The 20,437-nt window shown below is 37.7% G+C and overlaps 1 protein-coding gene across 2 annotated transcripts; it reads left to right on the forward strand.

Annotated features, from left to right (window-relative positions):
• Window positions 1–226: 226 nt before the first annotated feature.
• On the forward strand, window positions 227–20,164 carry LOC131150937 (pentatricopeptide repeat-containing protein At1g62350-like). Of its 2 annotated transcripts, none has more exons than XM_058102021.1 (3): window positions 227–724; window positions 3,135–3,521; window positions 19,641–20,164. In XM_058102021.1, exons 1-3 carry the CDS (start codon window positions 371–373, stop codon window positions 19,665–19,667), a joined length of 768 nt encoding a protein of 255 aa, XP_057958004.1. In that variant the 5' UTR covers window positions 227–370; the 3' UTR covers window positions 19,668–20,164. The 2 variants fall into 2 exon arrangements, with proteins under 2 accessions (XP_057958004.1, XP_057958003.1); XM_058102020.1 differs by lacking the exon at window positions 19,641–20,164 and adding an exon at window positions 11,237–11,532 and having other exon boundaries at window positions 252–724.
• Window positions 20,165–20,437: the final 273 nt, after the last annotated feature.

The raw sequence follows: 20,437 nt of genomic DNA on the forward strand, positions 1-20,437 counted from the left end.
ACCTTGACTAACCAAAATAAAATATCAAAATTTTGATTAATTTTTTTCCTCCTTAACACGTATAAATTGCCATGAAAATGGCTATAAATTCATACTTAATAATGATGTTCGCACTTTTTCAAAGGTTACAAATTTTGGATGTTTAAAAAATTTAATCCCAAAGTTCGAATTCATAAACACAAATAGTTCAAATTGAAAAATTAAAATGCGTCTATACAAAATAAACATGTTAAATAGAAATTTGCATTCCTAAGAAATCTTTAACAATTCAAAAAACCATGAACCAAGAGAAATTTACTTTATATAGCTTTCCCGTCCTATTGGAAGTGCTGGAGTTTTCGGCGGAACCGTGAGGCTTGAATCTCTGTTGATGGGTTCTCTTGGATTTCAATTTTCTGAACTGGGTTTTAACCAAAATCTCGAAGCTCTTAGACTTCCCCGACTCCACCACACGGCACACCTTCATTCTTCCAGCTTTACTTCTATTGGGTTGGCACCAAGGACCATTTGTGGTCTCAGACGCAAATCCAGAAAGCATATGTGGAGATCAAGGGTGCTCTCCACCGAAGCGATTCAAGCTGTGCAGTCTCTTAAGTTGGCCAAACCCTCTTCCTCTAAATTAGAAGAGGTCTTCAATACCAGACTCAAGAGGCTCTTGAAAGCAGACTTGTTGGGCACATTGGTTGAGTTGCAGAGACAAAACGACTTGGATTTAGCCCTCAAGGTAATTCGTTTTTGCTCAATCTTGGTAAAGCGAAGTTGGAATTTTGCTCAGCAGTTCCTGCTTTTGATAGCTTCAGTTAATCAAATTTCAAAATCATACCAAAGGGTGTCTTTTTTTGTTTTTCTTTTTTTTTTGGCTTCCCAGGGGGGTAATCTTTGATTGGAATTTTGTTTCATTTTCCTTGATTGTGCTTGTGATTCTTTGGGCAGGTTGTAGTCATAGTGACTAATTTGAGATTATGGAAGTGTTTTCAGCATATTGTGGGATTTGGTTTCAGTCGGAAAAAGTATTGGAAATAGTTAAAAAAGTGTTGAGATTATGCATCTGGGGATATGCCAAATTAAGTTTGAAACTATTTGTGCCAAGTTACTTTCATGTCTGTATTAATAGCATTTTTAGATTACAGTAATTGACCTTGTTGTTTGTTTAACTATCATGACATAGATTCAAAATACACAACCTACTTGTGTGCCCTTGCTCCTCACTATTGAGTTTCTATGTAAAATGAACAGCTGGTTGAATAATTAGGACCAGAAAATTGTGTTGATCTTCTTGTGGCTAATGGGGTGGATGATGCTTTGTTGGACAGTTGATGGATTTGCTTTAAAAAAATGAAATTAGTGATTGTCTTCGATTTTTTTTTACTTTGCAATGACTCACGATTTGTAAGAGAAGAGTACATTAATTAACTTGATTTGATGTTTCAAATTGTTTGATTCCATCAAATTTGAATGGTCAAATGTATTAGAGAATATTTGAGAATATGTTTGATTCCATCAAGTCATCTTATCATGTTACCTTTTATTTGATTTTATTTTTTTAAACCAGACTTTCACATTGTATTCCATTTCTATTGAAGGATCAGATTCCCAATATTTTGTGATGTTTTGTGTACAATTGAATCTGTATGTTGATGATGTGGATAGCAATGTTGGAAGGCCATTTTACTTGTTCTGTTAGTGTTGTGGAAATCACTTAATTTCACATGGTCTGTGTCCATCATTTTAATAGGCAGTATGATAGCCCAGTCCCTATGGACTTCCTGTTTGTAGCTGTATAAGATGAAAAAAAAATTTTTACACATGCACCCCTTCTAAATAATTGTCTCAATTGTAATCTAGATTTCATTTGTGCCCCCCCCCCCCCCCCAACCGCCTCAAAATACCCAATGTTATTTGTTTTTAAGGGATTGTCAAAAAAGACCTTACGCTTTTGTTGGAGCAATGTTTCTCCTTAAGAATCAATGCAATATCTCCCTTGTGTTCAAAAAGGATCTTATGTTTTAATTGGAGCAATCTTTCCCCTTAAGAATGGCTGTCGGAGCAATATCTCCCTAGTGTTAAAAAGGTTACCAAAGTTTGCACATTTCATGCATGTCCCTGACAGATGGGAATAATATATTGAAAGAATTGGGGCAGTGTCAATTTATAAACTTCCAAAAGGGGGCAATTCTGAATCCTGATACAGAGATGTTCTCTCTGTAAAAATGCAGCAGCATTAGTGAGTGACATTTCACTGCACTACTCTTCGTCTAGAAATTTCTGGGATTTGGATTTGTCTCTTCTTGTCTTATCTCGGGCAGTAGCTGGGTCTATTTTGAAGGAATTTTCATTAGGGAAGAGGTATAAATACCTAAAGAAAGAGGAAAAAAGCCTCCTCGCTATTCCTTCTCATATTTGTTTGCATTGTGTGGAGGTAGAGAAATAGGAAGGGTTTTGGCAGGAGTTAAAATGCCTCTCTTTATACTCAATGATAGACAGTTTAAGATTATATCTGCTTATATTAATGGACAATACTTGCTGGACATATGCACGGATTTAGATTTTTTTTTTAATTTCATATCATGTATATGATTTTCTTGGTGTTTGTGCTGGTGCGCTGTCACCCCTTTATGCCCTTAAAATACTTTTTTTTTTCCATAAAAAAAATGTGCCAAAGAATCTTTACAAACCTGCTTTAAATTTTAAAAGCTGTTCTTTCTTTGTCGCTCATGGTGTGAGTATGCCAATTTTGCCATAACCATCTGTTGCAGTAGAAAACAAGCAACCTTCTTCACCGTCTCCACTGTTTGTGGGAATTCATTGGTGCAATCAATTTATATTCTTGCCTAAACGCAATTATTGGCATTTTTGGTTGAACAAATGCACATGTAATGTCTAATGTCTTTTTGAGTGTTAGGGGAACATTGCTCCATTTCTTAAAAAGAGGAAACGTTTCATCAATTAGGAAACAAGATCTTTTGTCTGCGGCAACCTAGTGAGATATGCACAGGGGCTGGGGGGTGGGGCATGGGGGGAACGTTCTCCCAAAATGCCTTTTCTTTCAATTACCATTTTTCAAATCATGTACAGATTCAGTTTTTTCTTTCATTTCAGTTGGTACTTCATATGAAATCAAATCTGGTCTTTAGGTGTTTGAGTTTGTGCGGAAGGAAGTGTGGTACAAACCAGATCTATACTTATACTGTGACATGATTCAAATGTTGGGAAAGAACAAGCTGATTGAAAAGGCAGAAGAGCTTTTCTTTGAACTGAAAAAAGAAGGCTTAGAGCCTAACACGAGGGCCTATACTGAGATGATTGGGGCATTTCTACAAGTAGGAATGGTTGAAAACGCAATGGAGACATATGGATTGATGAAGGCATCTGGTTGTATTCCAGATGAGTTGACCTTGACAATTTTAATTAGGAACCTTGAGAAGGCTCGATTAGATGACCTTGCAGCAAGTGTAAAGAAAGAATGTGTTGACTATGTAGACTCTCCTGAGAAATTCCTGAAGGAAGTCAGCAGTAAATATGTAAGGAACCTGATTCACAGTTTATTTCCATTTTCTTTTGCTTTGTATTATTTTATGTATGCTAAATTTTTTAATCTTTGTCTAATGCATGCTCAATCATTATGGTAAAATAAATCATCAGTGTTTACGAGTTGTTATTTTGTTTTTTGTTTTTTTAATTATTATTATTCTTAGTTTCCCTGGCTTCAAGGTAATATTATGGCAGCAAAAGGGTTCACCCATGCTGTAAGCCTGTGACTTTGGCGCCACGCTTAAGTTGTTTCAATAATGGCAATTTCAAACCCTCTAATCAGTGTAAAAATTTTGGACTATATGTGATCTCGCCATCCCCTTCCCCAGTACACCCCCTGAGAATAACACCTTTTATCGTATCTCCACCTAAGAAAGTACCGTGGACAGGTTTGGATGCTAGATCCAGGTGAATGAGGCACCTATTGCCATTTTAGAAGAATATAGATTATGCCACTTGCCTCTTACTATAGTCCTACTCTATTTCGACCAATGTTACCTTCTTTGAATCTACACCTTAACTGCACTGAGTCTCTAATTGCTTCTGATTTCAATCAGTTTCTTCCTCAGCCCAATCTTCTAGATTCAAGTTTGCTGTCCTTACCCAATCATCCACCTGTGTCTCCATATAGTTCAAGTCCTTCTCAGTGTTGTTATCGTCCTAATTTGCTGTGTATTCACGATGGTAGGTTCAAGGAAGAGATTCCCCTCTAGCTTATACTACCATGCCATTAGTTTCCTCATTTGACGATCATATTTCCCACAATGTTGATCCTCCCATTGTTGTCCAGAAAGTTAAATGCACTTGTGCACAATATCCCATCTCCAACTTTGTTTGCTATTACTTTTTATCATCCTCCTATTATTGTATTGTTACTACTCTATCTTTTGCTGCCCTTCCTAAATCTGTTTCTGAAGCCTTAGCCCACTTTGGGTAGAGGAATACGATGGTTGAAGATTTGAATGCTTTACAGGACGATGATACTTCAGAATTGGTATCTTTTTCTCCTGAAAAATTTGTGGTTGGTTGGTTGTTGGATGTATTCTATGAGGGTCAACCCTGATGGTTATGTGGCTTGTCTGAAGGCATGTCTCATTGCTAAAGGGTATACTTAGGTGTATGGTTTGGACTTTGGATTATTCTAACACTTTTTCTCTAATTGCCAAACTTACATCAGTATGTCTCTTCATCTCCTTGGCCACCACTTGTCATTGGCCTCTGAATTAGTTAGGTATGAAGAATGCCTTCTTGCATGGTGGTCTTGAGGAGGAGCTCTAACCTAGGTTGGTTACTTAAAGGGAGTCAGGCTTAGTGTGTTGGGTCAAGAAGGCATTATATGGTTTAAAACAATCTCCTAGAGCATGGTGCAGTCGATTCAGTGTTGTAGTATTTGAGTTTGGCATTTGATTGTGTGTAATGGATTGCTTTGTGTTTTATTGTCATACTTCATTGGGTAGGATCCTTCTTATTGTGTATGTGGATGATATTGTAATTATAGGTGATGATGATCAAGGTATTTAGAGCCTAAAATATTTTCTACAATCTAAGATTTGGGACCATTGAAACCAATTATTTGGGACCATTGAAATACTTAGCGGGTTTAGAAGTATCCAGATCTCGTATAGGAATTGTTTTGTCACAATGGAAGTATGTTCTTGATCTTTTGGATGAGGCTGGGCTGTTGGGATCCAAATCGGCTGACACACCCATGTATTGTAATAGCAAGTTAGTGCTAGATATAGGTGATTTGTTGCCTAATCTTGGACAATATCAGAGGCTTGTTGGAAAGTTAAATGATCTCACAGTCACTCGGTCGGACATATCTTTCGCAACAAGTGTTATGAATTAATTTTTGGATTTTTTGAGGACAAGTCATTGTGTTGTAGTAATTTGCATCTTGAGATGTCTCAAAGGTTCACTTAGGAGAGGTCTCTTATATCGAGATTAGGGTTACACTTAAATTCAAGAATATATTGAAGCAAATTAGGCCGGCCGGATCACCTTTAGAGAAAAGATCTACAACTAAGTACTATATCTTTGTTGGTGGTAATTTGGTTTCTTGAAAAAGTAAAAACAAACTATAATGGTCGGGTCAAGCATTGAATCGAGGTATAGGGCCATGGCTTTGTTAAAGCTTGATATACATTGTTGGCCCACAACCTAACAGCATAAGCCTCAAGGTAAAGTGGTAATCTAACATGGTATCAGAGCTGGTTACCAAGAGGTCTTGGGTTCTAGTCTCATCACCCGCATTTATTCTGTGGTATTTAAAAATTTATTGTGTGTTTATCTCTTCACGTGTTGTCAGGCTGCACGTGCAGGGGAGTGTTAAAGCTTGATACACATTGTTGGCCCACAGCCTAACAGCTTAACCTTTTAGGTAAAGTGGTAATCTAACAGGCTTACACTACATGTGAGCCTGTTTTGGCTGAAAAACATGTTGGAAGAATTGAGTTTTTCACATTCTCAGTTTATGGAGTTGATGTGTGATAATCAAGTTGCTCTTCATATTGCCTCCAACCCGATCTTCAATAAGCATTCAAAATAGGCTGAAGTTGGTTGCCATTTTGTTTGGGAGGAACTTGTGTAGATGCTTATTGTCACCACTTATATGAAGTCTGATAAGCAGCTTTCTAATTTGTTTACCAAAGTTTTTTTTTTTTTGCAGGGGGGCAGGGTTAGGGTGCTCATCTTAAATTTATTTGTAACAAGCTTGGAGCATATGATAGCTATGCTCTAGCTTGAGAGGGAGTGTTAATCGTCATTTTAGTCATTTAGTATTATTAGTGCATTAGTGTTACGTAAATAAGTAAGAGTTGGAACGGATTTTATGGTCATTAAAATGTAATTGATGTTTGTTATAAATAGAGGAGAGACCTATCATTGTGTTAGGTCATTCATTGAACCAAAAATCTCAACAGGTAGAAAGTTGTATCTGGCTGAATCAAAATTGAAGGGAACTTCTTGAATTTGGTGGATTAAGCAAGAGGAGATCTTTAAAAGAAGTAGATTTGGTGAGATTATAATGTGGGATGAGATGAAGCGAGCAATGTAGGAGCAATATGTACCTCCCAATTACTAGCAACATGTTCATCTCCAACTTTTTGATTTGAAATGAGAAGACAGTAATGAAGTACATTCTACCATTTGACTACTCATGCTGACATGGAATGGAAAGAGAATGTGATGATAGCTTTGTACATGGAAGGATTGAAGCCAGCTATTGCCTCCAAGTTTGCTGCATGTTGTCTCACTATAGTTGGGGATGCAGTATAAGTTGCCACTTGATCTAGGAGGATATGTAGCGTACTCCTCCTAGAGCCACATCAACCTTTCGATTTGAGAAGAGTATTAGTGGAGCTGTACGAGAGAAGACAATTGAGCAATTGGGTAAAGGAATAACACCCATCGGAAGACTGTCAAGTATTGTTGGACAACTTCTAAGTAGGGGTGTACAAAAATTATTGAAAATCAGCCTAAAACTGGTCTGAAATAAGTTTCAGTTGGTTTTTCAGTTTTTGGTTTAAGCTTTGGTTCTTAAAATTAGAAAGTTTCAGTTTTGGTTTCAGTTTCCAGCTCAAAACCGAACCAGTAAATCAAAAACCAAATTAATTAAATAAATATAAGCATTTTGATATATTATATACATCTCAATGTCTGTATATTTATATAAATATATATATTTTTTATAACAAAAGAAGAGATTTCATTGATAAGAGGAGAATTTACAAAAAAAAGAAAGACTTCTCCCATCAAAATTCTGACAAAATTAAGAAAAAATAAACTGAAAAAAAATTTGGAAAAAACATGATATTCAGAGCAGAAGTTTCCTTCAACTAACTCCCTTAAAGCAACTGAACCCAACACAACATAAAGAAGCCAGGTAATAGACTTTCTCCCAAACCAGCTGCCAATTTAATTTTCTCCCTAAAAAAATTTGTGCATTATGCTCCAACCACAATCCCCACAACACTGCAAAAATACTACATATCCAAAGTGCAACCCTCTCCTTCCTTTTATCAAACCCCTCAAAAGAAATAGACAACAATTCCTCCACTGATGTTGGTTAGACCCAAGATTCTCCCATCACACCAAGTAAATTATTCCAGATTCTCCAAGCATAGTCACTATGCAAAATAGATGAGGTGCCTTTTCAAAATTCAAATAGCATAGCAGGCAAACATCTACAGATAATGCCTTCAAAGGTAGCACGCAAACATCTAGAGATAAGGCCTTCAAAGGTCTCTTGGTCTGCAGCAGGTTATTGGTGTTGATTTTATTGGGCACAATCAACCATATGAAAGCCTCTATTTTTAGGGGAGCTTTTGCCTTCCAAATAGATGAAATATAGGGGAAAACAAGAATTGGAATGAGTCAAAAACTCAAAAAAAAAATACTTACAAGAATATACCCCTGAATGATCCAAAACCCAAGACCGAGTATCCCTCGGTGGAGAAAGATGACAGTTGTTCAATAACAACAGTAAGGATGTAAGTTCCAACAGTTCTCTATCATTAAGAGATCTTCCAAAATGGAAGTGACATGAAACCAAAAGGCTACCAAAGTCAACCACAAAGAAAGAATCATACTATCTTGTGCTAAGTTCAAATGAACAAGGAGAAAAAGATGTGGCTAGATTATCATTCCCCAACCATGGATTTTTCTGAAATTGAATCCGAGAATCCATCCCTACACAAATTTAATGTGACATGTAAACAAGGGATAAATTTGAGAAATAGATCTTCATTGGCTTTCCGATGCACATCGCAAACTAACATTGGTGGTAACCCACCCCATGCTTCTAATCACACTATGCGAAAGGGAATGATCTTTTTTTTGGGGGGGGGGGGGGGGTGGGGGGGGGAGGGTATAAAAAATGGCGATGTTTTTAGACACCAAAATTTTTCCAAAACCCAGCACTCCCTCCAATTTAGACCTACAAACCTCATCCCACCTTACTAGATGATACCTAAAACTCCCAATTCCGGACCCTACAAGAATAACCTCATGATTTTCTCAATCTCCACTAGAATCCTAAAAAAAGTCAAATCATATAACTTGATATTAGATAAGTAGGCTTGGATGAGTATATAAATATATATTTTAAATCATAATTTAACTATACCTATAACGTCCCTCAATTTCTTAACATAAAATATCACATAATAAATAAAATGGTCAACCCGAACCCGTGGGTAGCGGGGACACCTGTCAAACACAGCGGAAAACCTAGCAGCAGTAAACATAAAATCTCAAACATACAATCATAAAACATAATACCAGAACATTCTATACATCCTCACATACATCCAAATATCTCTAGGGTCAAACACAAAATAACTCTAACCCTTTTACAAAATCTTACCCTTCTCACAGGGTAATCTCACTAGCTCAACGGCGGCCCTGACCCGCCAGTCTCTTAGGAGCTCCAGAAAAAAATTAATTAAGTTTGGGGGTGAGACACTTCTAAGTAAGGGAAAATAAACTAAATACAGTTGTGTGGCAACATGAATATTTAATGCATTTGTACGTATACAGTACATTTCATAATTCTATAAACATAATCATATCGTATTGGGTAAACATATATTTTCACATCTGTTAATAAATCATATCATACATAAAATCATCTGTTATAACTGTAGTACTGAAAACAAACCCAGGATGACTAGCTAGCTGGTGTCATGTATTACCCCCCATGACGGGTTGTGCAGCCCGAAGGCGGGACCCGACAATGGCTGGCCGACCACTGCCGAATCAAATATGTCTGTAAGTACGATGAGCCCGCCACACCCTGGTTCGGACTGTCAGGTGGACGTCCACACTCTACTGAAAGCCACATCGACTATCCATCTCCCATCCCCTCGTGGGACGGTAGCACTAATAAGGCCTCGTGCCAAAATGAACCCATAGCTACGGTACCGAGCTCCTAGTCTGAACTAAACTAACATCCTGGTTGTGAAAACATATAATACATGATCACACGTAACATCATTACGGCCTCGTGCCAAAAACATAGATACGGCCTCGCACCGAAATCATACATATGACCTCGCCCCAAAATCATAGTAAATATGGCCTCGCGCCAATAATATAAATACAGCCTCGTGCCGATATCATAAATATGGCCTCGTGCCGATAACATAAATACATGGCCTCGCGCCAATAATATAAATACGGCCTCGTGCCGATAACATAAATATATGGCCTCACGCCAAAAACATAGATACGGCCTCGTGCCGATAACATAAATATATGGCCTCGCGCCAAAATCGTTTCAGGTATATATATACTGAAAATACATCATTTATTACATAATCGTCAAAACCATCACAACATAACTCATATTTTCATAATACCTGAAATCATGCTTGGTTCGTAAAATCTTTCACATCATAATACATTTCACATAAAATAATATTCATGCCACACATATGCTGTTAAAAGTCATACTTCATATTCTAAAATCGTGAATTCCTTACATCTCATACATACATATACATTTTAATCATCATAGCAGTATTTTCCTAATCGTATATTTCATTTGTAATACACAATATAACATATGTTTTTCTGAAAATAAATTTACTCATAATCAATAATAATTTGTATGGAAAAATTACTGCTTTAGTTTATTCCCTTACCTGACTATTGAGAAATTCCTTAGGACCCAAAATTTCACGCCCTTGGCGCCCGAAATTTAATTCCTGCAGTTTACATTTTTCCTAGATTAATTAATCTATTTCTCCAAAATAATACTCATCTAGCCTTCCTTAGGCTCCATATACCTCAAATTAATATTTAAACTATTATTTAATATCCATACTTAATTTTCCAAATTTTGCCTGCGGGTCCCAAAATTGCACCCGCAGCACTCACCTGAGCCCTAAATTTCAGAAACCCTACTTCAGTCCTAGATGCTTAATATTTTAGCATTTCTAAATTAATGCTAATTAATTAAAAATAAGCCCCTTAATAATCGCAGCACCCCAAATTTGGAGTTTTGGCCCAAGACCCCCACGAAAATTCCGTCCCACTAGACTTGTAGAGAATCATTCCTAGATTCTCGTGGTGGTGTCCGTTCGTCAATTGAGCTTATATTTTGCAAGAAATTAAAGAAAAAGATAAAAATGGCTTACCCCAGGGAATACGCTTACACTGCTCCTACCACTGATCCGCTCCGGTAGAAATGACGGCAGCAGCGAATGGAGTCCAGTGGTATCTTTGGATTTTCGATCGGGCGAAAATTCGTCACGAAATCAAGGAGAGAGGGAGAGAGAGAGAGATTGCAGGTTGCAGAGAAAAGAAAAGAAAAGAAAAGGTAAAGAAGAAGAAGAAGATTAAATTGAATTTGACTCTCCTGAAGCTTGCTGAAGCTTCAGGAGGATAATAATAATAATAATAATAATAATAATAATAATAATAATAATATTTAATTAATATTAATAATATTATATTTTTATTAATAAAATAAAAATTAATTTTAATTATTACTATTATTTTTTTCTTTTTTTTTAAAAATCCGTTTAATTAATTAATTAATTAATTTTAATTAATTTACTTTTTTTTTTTTGAAATTCATTCCACTAATCTTTTATATTTTATTTTTTGGGGTTTTTACAATACCTCTCTTTTATACAGAATAATTTTATATTTTTTAATTGTAAAATGAAAATAAGTCAATGACAGAATCATTGTAATGCAGGGGAAGGGCGGGGCTTTTATAGACGTGGGGAGGCACCTTTAACTTCCAAATCTTTGATGTGGGACAAGGAGGCTTAAGTAACTTGAGTCAAGTTCAACTGCTTGCAAGTTGCTATCACACATCGGATATGCTTGAAAGATTGAGGCTGTCATCTCCTTACAAATAAGCATGCTCCTTTACCCTCACCAATAGGTGTAGTGGATTTCTCTTATTGGGCTTGCATGAATCTTATACGGGCCCACATGTATTTTTTGGTTTGCACGCAGAAAATTAATATAAAGATAATTGTTATGTAAGGCTTCAAGCATTTTATTTCTTTATTGCTCTAGAAATCAGTTTATAACCCAAACCGAACCATTTAACTGAGATATTTTTCTGAAAGAAAACTGATGGTTTTGCTTCATATTAGTTAATTATTTTGAAAAACCAAGTTATTCAGTTCAGTTTTTGGTATTGGTCAGAACCAAACTGAATTGAACTGATTACACCCTGACATCTAAGTGCCAACCGTCAATCAGATGCTTCAAATGTGAAGATTTTGGGCATCGAGCTGCACAATGTCCTACCTAGTCATGGGCCACTAATGGCTGTTGCGGAAAAAGAAGATGATGATCATGCTGATGGCATTCCAGTTGTTGAAGCTGAAACAGAAATCTCAAGTGACTTAGATGATGATGGCAACATGAAAATATGTCTAGTCCTTCGACAGTATACTCTCTTCCCACAAGTTAAAAAAAAAAAAAAGATTGGAAGGCAGGCCAACATCTTTCAAACTCAAGTGATTTGTCAAAAGAAGCTTTGTACTTCAGTTATTGATCCTGGCAGTTGCACGAATGTATTTCTTAAGAAGCTGGTAAGTTAATTTGGAAGTTGAACCTCATCCAAATCTATACAAAATTGCTTGGGTGAACAATACCAATTCGAAGATCCATGATCGTTGCATGCTTACCTTCAAGATTGGTTCAATCATGGAGACACTGCAATGTGATATCCTTCCTTTCAAAATTGGTCATATCCTTTTGGGCCATCCATGGTAATTTTATGGGAGGGTTAAGCATGATGGGTATGAGAATTATTATGCACTCTCCATTGACAAGAAGTATAAGTTGGTGCTATCTTGAGCTCTTCCACTCACCAAGTTGAAGTGTGTCGCCGGTTCCTTTCTTATGAAGTGAGATGATTCTATTCATTGTGATGGACTCCTTAAAACTTTCCCCAACTCGACAGTTCTTTGCAAAAGGAGGGAATTGATGTGGGATAAGAAGTTTGCTAAAGGGAGTGAAGGAGCTTATTGAAGCTTCAAACTTTGATTCTCACCAGCTGATGGCAACGAAAGCAAAACAATTTGTGACTCTGGAATTCCCTCATGACTTTGAACGAAAATATCTCAACCAAGGATATACTCATATACACATGGGGGCCATCAAGCTCTATTTAACCTTTCATGGGAGGAAAGGTCTTCCAGTTAGTTCCAAAATTGCTTTACTGGATTCCAAGTTCTGCAAGTATGAGCATGCCTGCATCACTACTATGCAAACAACATTAAATGCAAGAACGATGAGTTTCACGATCTTTCCAAACTACTGCATACCTCTGACTGATCCAAGTATAAGAACAACTCTCAAGGTCCAAATTCAAATTGTTGGAGCTCCGCAAATCTCTAACTCTTGTGCGGCCACTCTTCATCACCAGATGGTTTACAGACTACAAAACCATTCCTTTGACCTGGTTGCACCAAGAGAAAATCAGGATGCACTCCTACCAGTCTCGCTCCTAGTCATGTCCATATTGCCAGACAGATATCCAGAGAAGAGCTCATCAAACTCCTTCCAGAAGCCTGGATAACCAAATATGAACAACTCCATCATATCCCCAAACCAATCAACCTTCATAATCCCGTTTACAAAACCATGCCAAATGGAGATGTCCATATATCCTTTCCAAAAACCCATGAATCCACAACTGATTCCCAACCAGCCTTCCCTACCATGATGATTCAGCCATACCACAAACCTCCTATCCATCTAGAAGAGCAAAAGGCAGAAATCAAACCATCATCCCATATTGTCAACTTGGCAGATCCAAAAGCATTGGGATCTAATATCCCAATTCCTTATTTCCAAAGAAATGGCGCTCTTGTGTATCAGCCCTACACAAAGGACAAACATAAACGGTTCGATGTAGATTGCACATGCAATGACTGCCTAACAAACCCCATTTATGATTTTAAAGATAATTAGAAAAGAAAAAATGGGGAAAGAAAACAGAAGAAAATGAATTCTCAACAGCGGCTCAAAGAAAGATATAAAGAAGGAGATCCAATAGTAGGTTTGTTGGGAGAACCATCTGGAAAGTTCGACTACTATGTCAACTACAGAGCTGGATGGCCATATGAATATCCAGAAGAACAGCAAGGTAATGATAGTAGGTATCCCTACAAAGGTGATGATGTTCCTTAGGTCAATATGATCAGGACCTCAAACTATGAAAATGATTTTCCACCATTGGAGTATGAAGACCCAAGACTTAGAACAAGACATTCCTGGAAGATTAGAGACCCTAGCATCATCAATCTAGACGGATCCTCTATGCAAATTTCTATAGCTAAAGCCACCCTCAACTGGCTATCTAAAAATGCCCTTGCCTAGAACAAAATGCTCCAGCAGATTGTTGACAATCAAAGGGAATTTGCAAATAAAGTTGACAACAGATTTGACATCACAACCATTCTCATCGATAAGTGCCAAAGCCAGATCCAGAGAGTCCATGAAGAACTCATGCAGATATTCAGCACACTTCATCCTTCTCACCTGCTTTAAGAAAAAGAAGCAGAAATGCAACACCTCAAAGCTCAACTGAATTCTCTCAAGTAGAGTCAGCAACAACGACACAAACAGACCAGGATTGACCCATTATTTCCACCAACTAGCTTGGCATTCAGTTCTCCTCAACCAACGTTCCAACCAATATCAATGCAAGCTTCATTCAAAGGAAGTGATTCCTTTTTGCATCTAAAGAAGAGGCAGCATACACAACAACAACCAACCCAAACCGAAAGGGTTGAAACAACGCAAGCCTCTTCTGCCAAGAAGAAAGACAAACAAAAGATTGGTGAAACCAGCAGCCATGAACCTAATGTGGGAATTCTGACAACTCCGTCTCCATGCTTCTATCCAAGCTGGCGACACCTTCCCAAGACTATCCAAAAGAAATTCAAAAAAGGATGAAACACTCCCAGCTTTCCAAATAATGGAGGATGATTCGTCCCAATGTTTATCTGAAGAAGAGGATTCATCCCCTAAAGCGACAATGATGACTCAACCATCCACTCATAGATCTGGATATGAAAATCCCTCTGATGAAGAAGAAATTGAAGACAACATCAATCTCTCTGAAGGAACTTCGTCAACCAATCCTCCCCAAAGCTCGAATGCTTCAAATGCAAATGGTCCATCTATCTCTCTCGAAGGACTTCCACCTAATCAATGGCGAAATAAGATTCTAGAACTTCATGCCTGGTGTACAGTAGAAGTTATGAAAGAAGGAATCACGTTAAGAGAAGTTATCACTCGAGTTGTCTAGAAGTTTGTCGGCAAATTGAGAATCTGGTGGATTAACCTTGGAGAATATAGACAGCTTCAACTTTCACAGGTTTCAAGCTTGGATGTGTTCATCTCCCAAATCCTCAAAGAATTTTGTGGAGCATGGGAAGATCACATTACCCAAGCCCGAGAAGAGTATATGAAGATTAAATGCTGCTCCCTTAAAAGAAAAGAACTTAAGAAACATTATAATCTTATCTCTGAAAGGTATTATAGTTTGTGCGAACCTGATGACATCAATCTAAAGCAAGCTTACCTAAATAGGTTGCCAGATCCACTTGGAGAAGAAGTGCTTCGAGAACTCTAGACGAGTGGAAAAGACTAGAGAATACCTCTTTAGGTAAACTCTATTAAAGTGCTCTTATGAATCTAGATGCGCTCTGCAGAAAATACGACATGTATAAGAGAGTCCAGAAAGAAGGCATAAAAATTACTAAAGAATGCACGAGGAAGGATCTTCGTATCAAGTGCAAAGGAGATAAACATTGCTCCTGCTCAACAGGAGAACCCAGAGAAGTAGATTTCCAAACACAGGAAATCCAAAAAGTCAACACACAAGAAGAAAAAATGGAAGTATCTGAGAAAAAGGAAGCATCGAAGAGACCCAAAAAGACAAAGATGCTACATCTACAATCAAAAGGGGCATTATGCAAAAGATTGCCCAAAGAAGCAAAAACGAGTAAGACTTGTTCAAATGTTGCACAAGAATGCAGACTGGGACTTTGAGGACGACATTGAATCGGTATTATCTTGATGATGATGATCAAAATGATGAGTCAATCCTCACATTCTAGCAGACAAATGAGACAGATGGATCAACTGATATTTCAGACGATGAAGATGACAAGCTCGAAGGTTTCCAAATCTATGAATGCTCCAACATTCGACCCATCAGAAATGATGGTTGTCCCAACATAACAAAGGAGGATGAAATCCTCAACCTTTGTTCCATCCAAGAGACAATGGCAATTGAGTTCAAAAGAGAAAATCATATTACTCCAACAGCTCCAGTCTGGGTACTAGCTGAAAAGTACTCAAAGCCTATCAAGGTCATTGCTCTCTTTGATACACCGCATGCAACTTCTTGGATCTCAACTTCCCGCCCAAATACAAATGGAAACCGTGTTCCCAAGGTTTCAAAACTGCCAATGGATGAAACACATGGGCAAGATCTAGTAGACAGAACAAGGACTCAAGTTTCGAAACTATCTGCTCTAGTGGACAAGGACTCCAATAGTTTTCCATATCAAACAAGGGAAGAAATCAAGGCCCAGCTCATCCAATTTAACTATGCAGATAATCACAGTAAATTCCTGAAGAAAAGCCCAAAGTCGTTATGGAAGAACCCAAAATTCTTTGTCAACCTTCCTTTCAAGAAAAATGAAGACATTAACCCAACGAAGGCAAGTCACAAAGGAATGTACCTAGATCATTATGCGTTGGCCCAAGCCGAACTAGCCCAATTACAAGATGAAGGGCTAACTGAGCCCACCAAATCACAATGGGCTTGCAAAGCCTTTTATGTCAATAAATGGGCTGAGCATACGAGAGGAAAACTCAGGTTAGTCATCAACTACCAGCCACTTAACCACTTTCTTGTTGATGATAAATTCGCATAACCAAATCAGGCTAGTCTCTTTTCACAACTTTCGGAGGCCCAAGTCTTCTTAAGATTTTGGCAACTAGGCATTAGCCCAGAAGATAAGCCCAAAACAGCGTTCTGCATTCTAAACTACCACTACCAATGGACTATCATGCTATTTGGGCTTAAAGTTGCTCCATCTATCTTTCAGAAGGCAATGATCAGAATATTCTAGCTCATGCTACATTATGCGCTGGTTTACATTGATGATATCCTATTATTCTCAAAAGATGAGGAAACACATGGCAAACTTTTGAATGATTTTAAGAAACTAATCACACCATATTGGATTATGCTATTTGAAAAGAAGATGATCATTGGAGTTAATACTGTGGATTTTCTTGGTATGAAAATTAGCCAAGGAAAGTACGAACTCCAATCACATATTGCAACACAACTTAGCACTTTTCCGGACAACTAGATGACGACAAAGCAATTGCAGCAATTTCTTGGTATTGTCAATTACATGGCAAACTTTGTCCCAAAGTTAACGACATACACAGCACCTCTACACCAGATTTTGAGAAAGGAAGGATGCACCATTATGGGAATTTAAGCATACCATAGCAGTTCATGCTTTAAAAGCAATGGCGATGAAGCTGTCACCACTCTAAATTCCTAACAAAGGAAAAAGAATCCTTCAAACCGATGCCAGTGACTACTATTGGGGTGGAGCTTTAATAGAAGAAAAGAAAGATGGGACTAGACATGTTTGTGGTTACAAGAGCGGTGCCTTCAAAGAATCGGAATTACATTATCACTCCACTTTTAAAGAGATTCTAGTAGTAAAAAGAGGAATTGAAAAGTTTGAATTCCATCTAATCGGCCATACTTTTACAGTCGAAATGGATGTCATCTTTTCCAAAGATGATCCAATTTAGGCAGAAGATCTTACCACAAGGCCAATTGCTTAGGTGGGCAAACTGGTTCTCGAAGTATAAATTTGAGGTAAAGCACATCAAAGGAAAGCACAATGTTCTTAGTGACTTCCTCTCCAAACTAGTCAATCCTCAAGTCCTTTTCCTTATGGCATCTTCATCCAACCAATCTCTTTCTAGCCTTGTCCAGACTCTCCCAAATGAAGTCCAAGATGACTTTCTTCGTCATACAATAGGGAAAAGTAACAAAAAAATGATCCAAAGTCTGTAGTCCATCCTCCTTTCTAAATATGGACTTGTTGATGCTCCAATCAAATGCATTGACTGGCATCCACTCTTTCCATACATCAATGGTCCCAATGCTGTCCTACATCAATTTTCCTAAAGAAGCCTTCCTTCTTCTCTAGTATCTTGCAAGATCTTACCGTGTTTGTATGATCCTCCACAAACTATGGACATTTTCCTTCCTCACCAACCATACACAAAGGCCTCAGCAGTACAGTTATCTTAAAGACTGGCTTCTCCTTTTCATGATAGAACAGCAATGGGTTGAACACCTCGACTTCATGACTGGATTCCCTTATCTTCTTGTCACATTCCACTTACAGGGTGAATTCAAAATAACAAAGGGCACAGGTTGTTGACATTTTTCCAGTACGTGAAAGGATCAGAAGTTTCAAGGAAAATCCCTTTGCTAACCCACACTTGTCGGCACGTGACTGGATTAATACTAGAAAAAGCCTTTGTTATATTAATCATCTTAATCCAGACAAGTTACCACAAGACTTGTACAACCCAATTCATTTCCAAGATGATGGAAGGGTCAAAAATACTCGTTACCCTGTACTGTTCCCTCATTTTTATAGCATATATCTCACGAACAAGCTGACACTTTACTACGTGGAACAGACTGGCACCAATGGAGGCATTGATGACCTGGAGGTCCTGTCAGTTTATCCTGAAGAAGAGATAGAAGACTGTAGAGCAAAACACAAGCCCTAATCCAACCCCTGACAAGATCACATGGCCGTTTTTCTTTAGCTTTTGCTTTATGTCCTTGTCAATGCGGAATCTTTTGCTTTATGTCTTTGTCGGTGTGTAAGCGTTTGCTTTATCTCTTTGTCAGTGTGTAAGCTTTTGATTTATCCGGTTGTAAGCTTTACTTTAGAAAAAGCAAAAGGTGTGGTGTATATTATTTTGGCTTTTGTAAAGGAGATAAAGGAAAAAGAGTATGCCAAGATGCCAAGGCATATTCCCTCTCTCCTCATCTATATAAGGATATGGTTAAGAAGTTGAGAGGCAGAACCAGTCGGAGCTTCTAAGTCCATTATAAGAAGTTCTCTAGTTTCCTCCCTTGTAATCTCTCTTTTCGGTAATGAAATATCTCTCAGTGTGTTTGTTCTAAAATACTTTGTCTCTTCCGCGCTATCTTGTTCATGATCCTACACTAAGTGCCCAATTGGTATCAGAGCCAATTGGGCACTTAGTCATCCAATTTGGAGGCCTATGTCAAAGAAGAGGGTAATGGATTATTGGGTCCTAAACCAAAATGTGCGTAGCTAATTAGTTGTTTATTGCGTGTTTAGTTGCTTGTGGTAGGATTATGTCTTTTGGTGGCTTTTTTGTAATATTTGTGTATTTTAGGGGTGTGTTTGTAGTTTCTTGTAGTTTTAGGAGCATATGTGTGATTTCATGTGTTTTTGGCTTTCTTGTAAATGGTGTGTGAAAGCATGTAGAAGGTGTTGGTTGATGAATTTGAGTCAAAGTGAATGTGTGATTTCCCCCTTGTATCTTGTTTCTCCTTCCTCCTTCCTCCTTCCTCCTTCCTCCTTCCCTTCTCTCTTCTTATCTCATTTCTTCTGTCCTGCATTAAGGAGTCTGAAGTATATATGCTGAAACACGAGTTTGCCTTTGTTGAATACAATCAAGTATTTTGGGAGCGTGCTTGTGTTCCATTTGAAAATTTTTGAAGTCAAAACTTAATGAGCAGTGGCGACTTTAGCCACATTGCTTCCAAATGCCCATGCTTAATGTGTGAAGAAATATTTTCTTACGACTCTGCTGATGTTCTGCCACATATTTATGATCAGGATCTTCTTTTGTGTTTATTGATGCTGGATTTCTTCAGCTTGTATCTGACTCTTTTTTGCTATTCCAGCAGGGGGGGTGTCTAGATCTTGTCTAAAAACTTGCTGCACATATTTATGATTGGGAACATCTTTTGTGTTTATTGGTGCTGGATCTCTTCAGCTTGTATTTGACTCTGTTCTTTGCTATTCCAGGTGAGGAGGTGCCTAGATCTTGTCTAAAAACTTGCTGCACTTGCAGTGCATGGACCTGTTTCTTTATGGTGTATTCTAGATGCTATATTGCAATGGAAAGGACCTCACCCAGCTCTCATTGAGCCTAGTTGAGGATTTGTGTCGAAGCAAGAGGGCGAGAAGGTACAGAAAGCACTTTGGGGCATTTTGCTTCCATCAGTACTTTCATGGTTTTCTTTTGGCTCCCATCTGATTCGAGAAAAATAGTCCATGAAGAAATTTTGACACCAAGACTTTGTGGTGCCACATGTTTAATAGGGTCTGTTGATAAAAAATTCTCTTGTAATTAAGGTAAATTAAATTCCAGTCAGATTAATTTTTGTTTTCTTTTTGTATTATTATGCACTGATTTGGGTATTAGATCAGTTTTGATGCCTGTTCAACAAGCATAATATTAGGATTTTGAGTCTTATTGTGCATCCTATGGTTCGCTTTGGTAAGGAACACTGTATTTGTTCTCGTGAAAGATGCACTACATTGCTCAACTTGCACGGTATCCTTTGAAACCTTTGCAATTCAGGAATGAATCCACAGGAACGGAAATGAAAAATGAATTTTTATTTTTTGAGCTAGGTCCTTTTATTAGGAAAAAACCAAAAAACCCTTGAGCTTTGGTTGTAATTTTCACTTTTAATGACCAAAAATGCATGAATGAAAGTGAATCCCACTTGAGAAATGAGAATGAATTTTTCAATCCCACTTATTTTCCTCATTTCCAGTTTTGAAGGTCTGAATCCCCTTTGTTTTGGGGTCCAACC

This window comes from Malania oleifera, chromosome 3 (assembly GCF_029873635.1).
Source record: "Malania oleifera isolate guangnan ecotype guangnan chromosome 3, ASM2987363v1, whole genome shotgun sequence".
Classification (NCBI taxonomy): Eukaryota; Viridiplantae; Streptophyta; class Magnoliopsida; order Santalales; family Ximeniaceae; genus Malania; species Malania oleifera.

Bases quoted from the DNA above. Each gene is read 5' to 3' on its own strand.
- LOC131150937 (XM_058102020.1), top strand. From the start codon at position 371: ATGGGTTCTCTTGGATTTCAATTTTCTGAACTGGGTTTTAACCAAAAT. The intron at 725-3,134 runs GTAATTCGTTTT...TCTGGTCTTTAG, and splicing joins ACTTGGATTTAGCCCTCAAG to GTGTTTGAGTTTGTGCGGAA. The intron at 3,522-11,236 runs GTAAGGAACCTG...ATTGTAATGCAG, and splicing joins AGGAAGTCAGCAGTAAATAT to GGGAAGGGCGGGGCTTTTAT.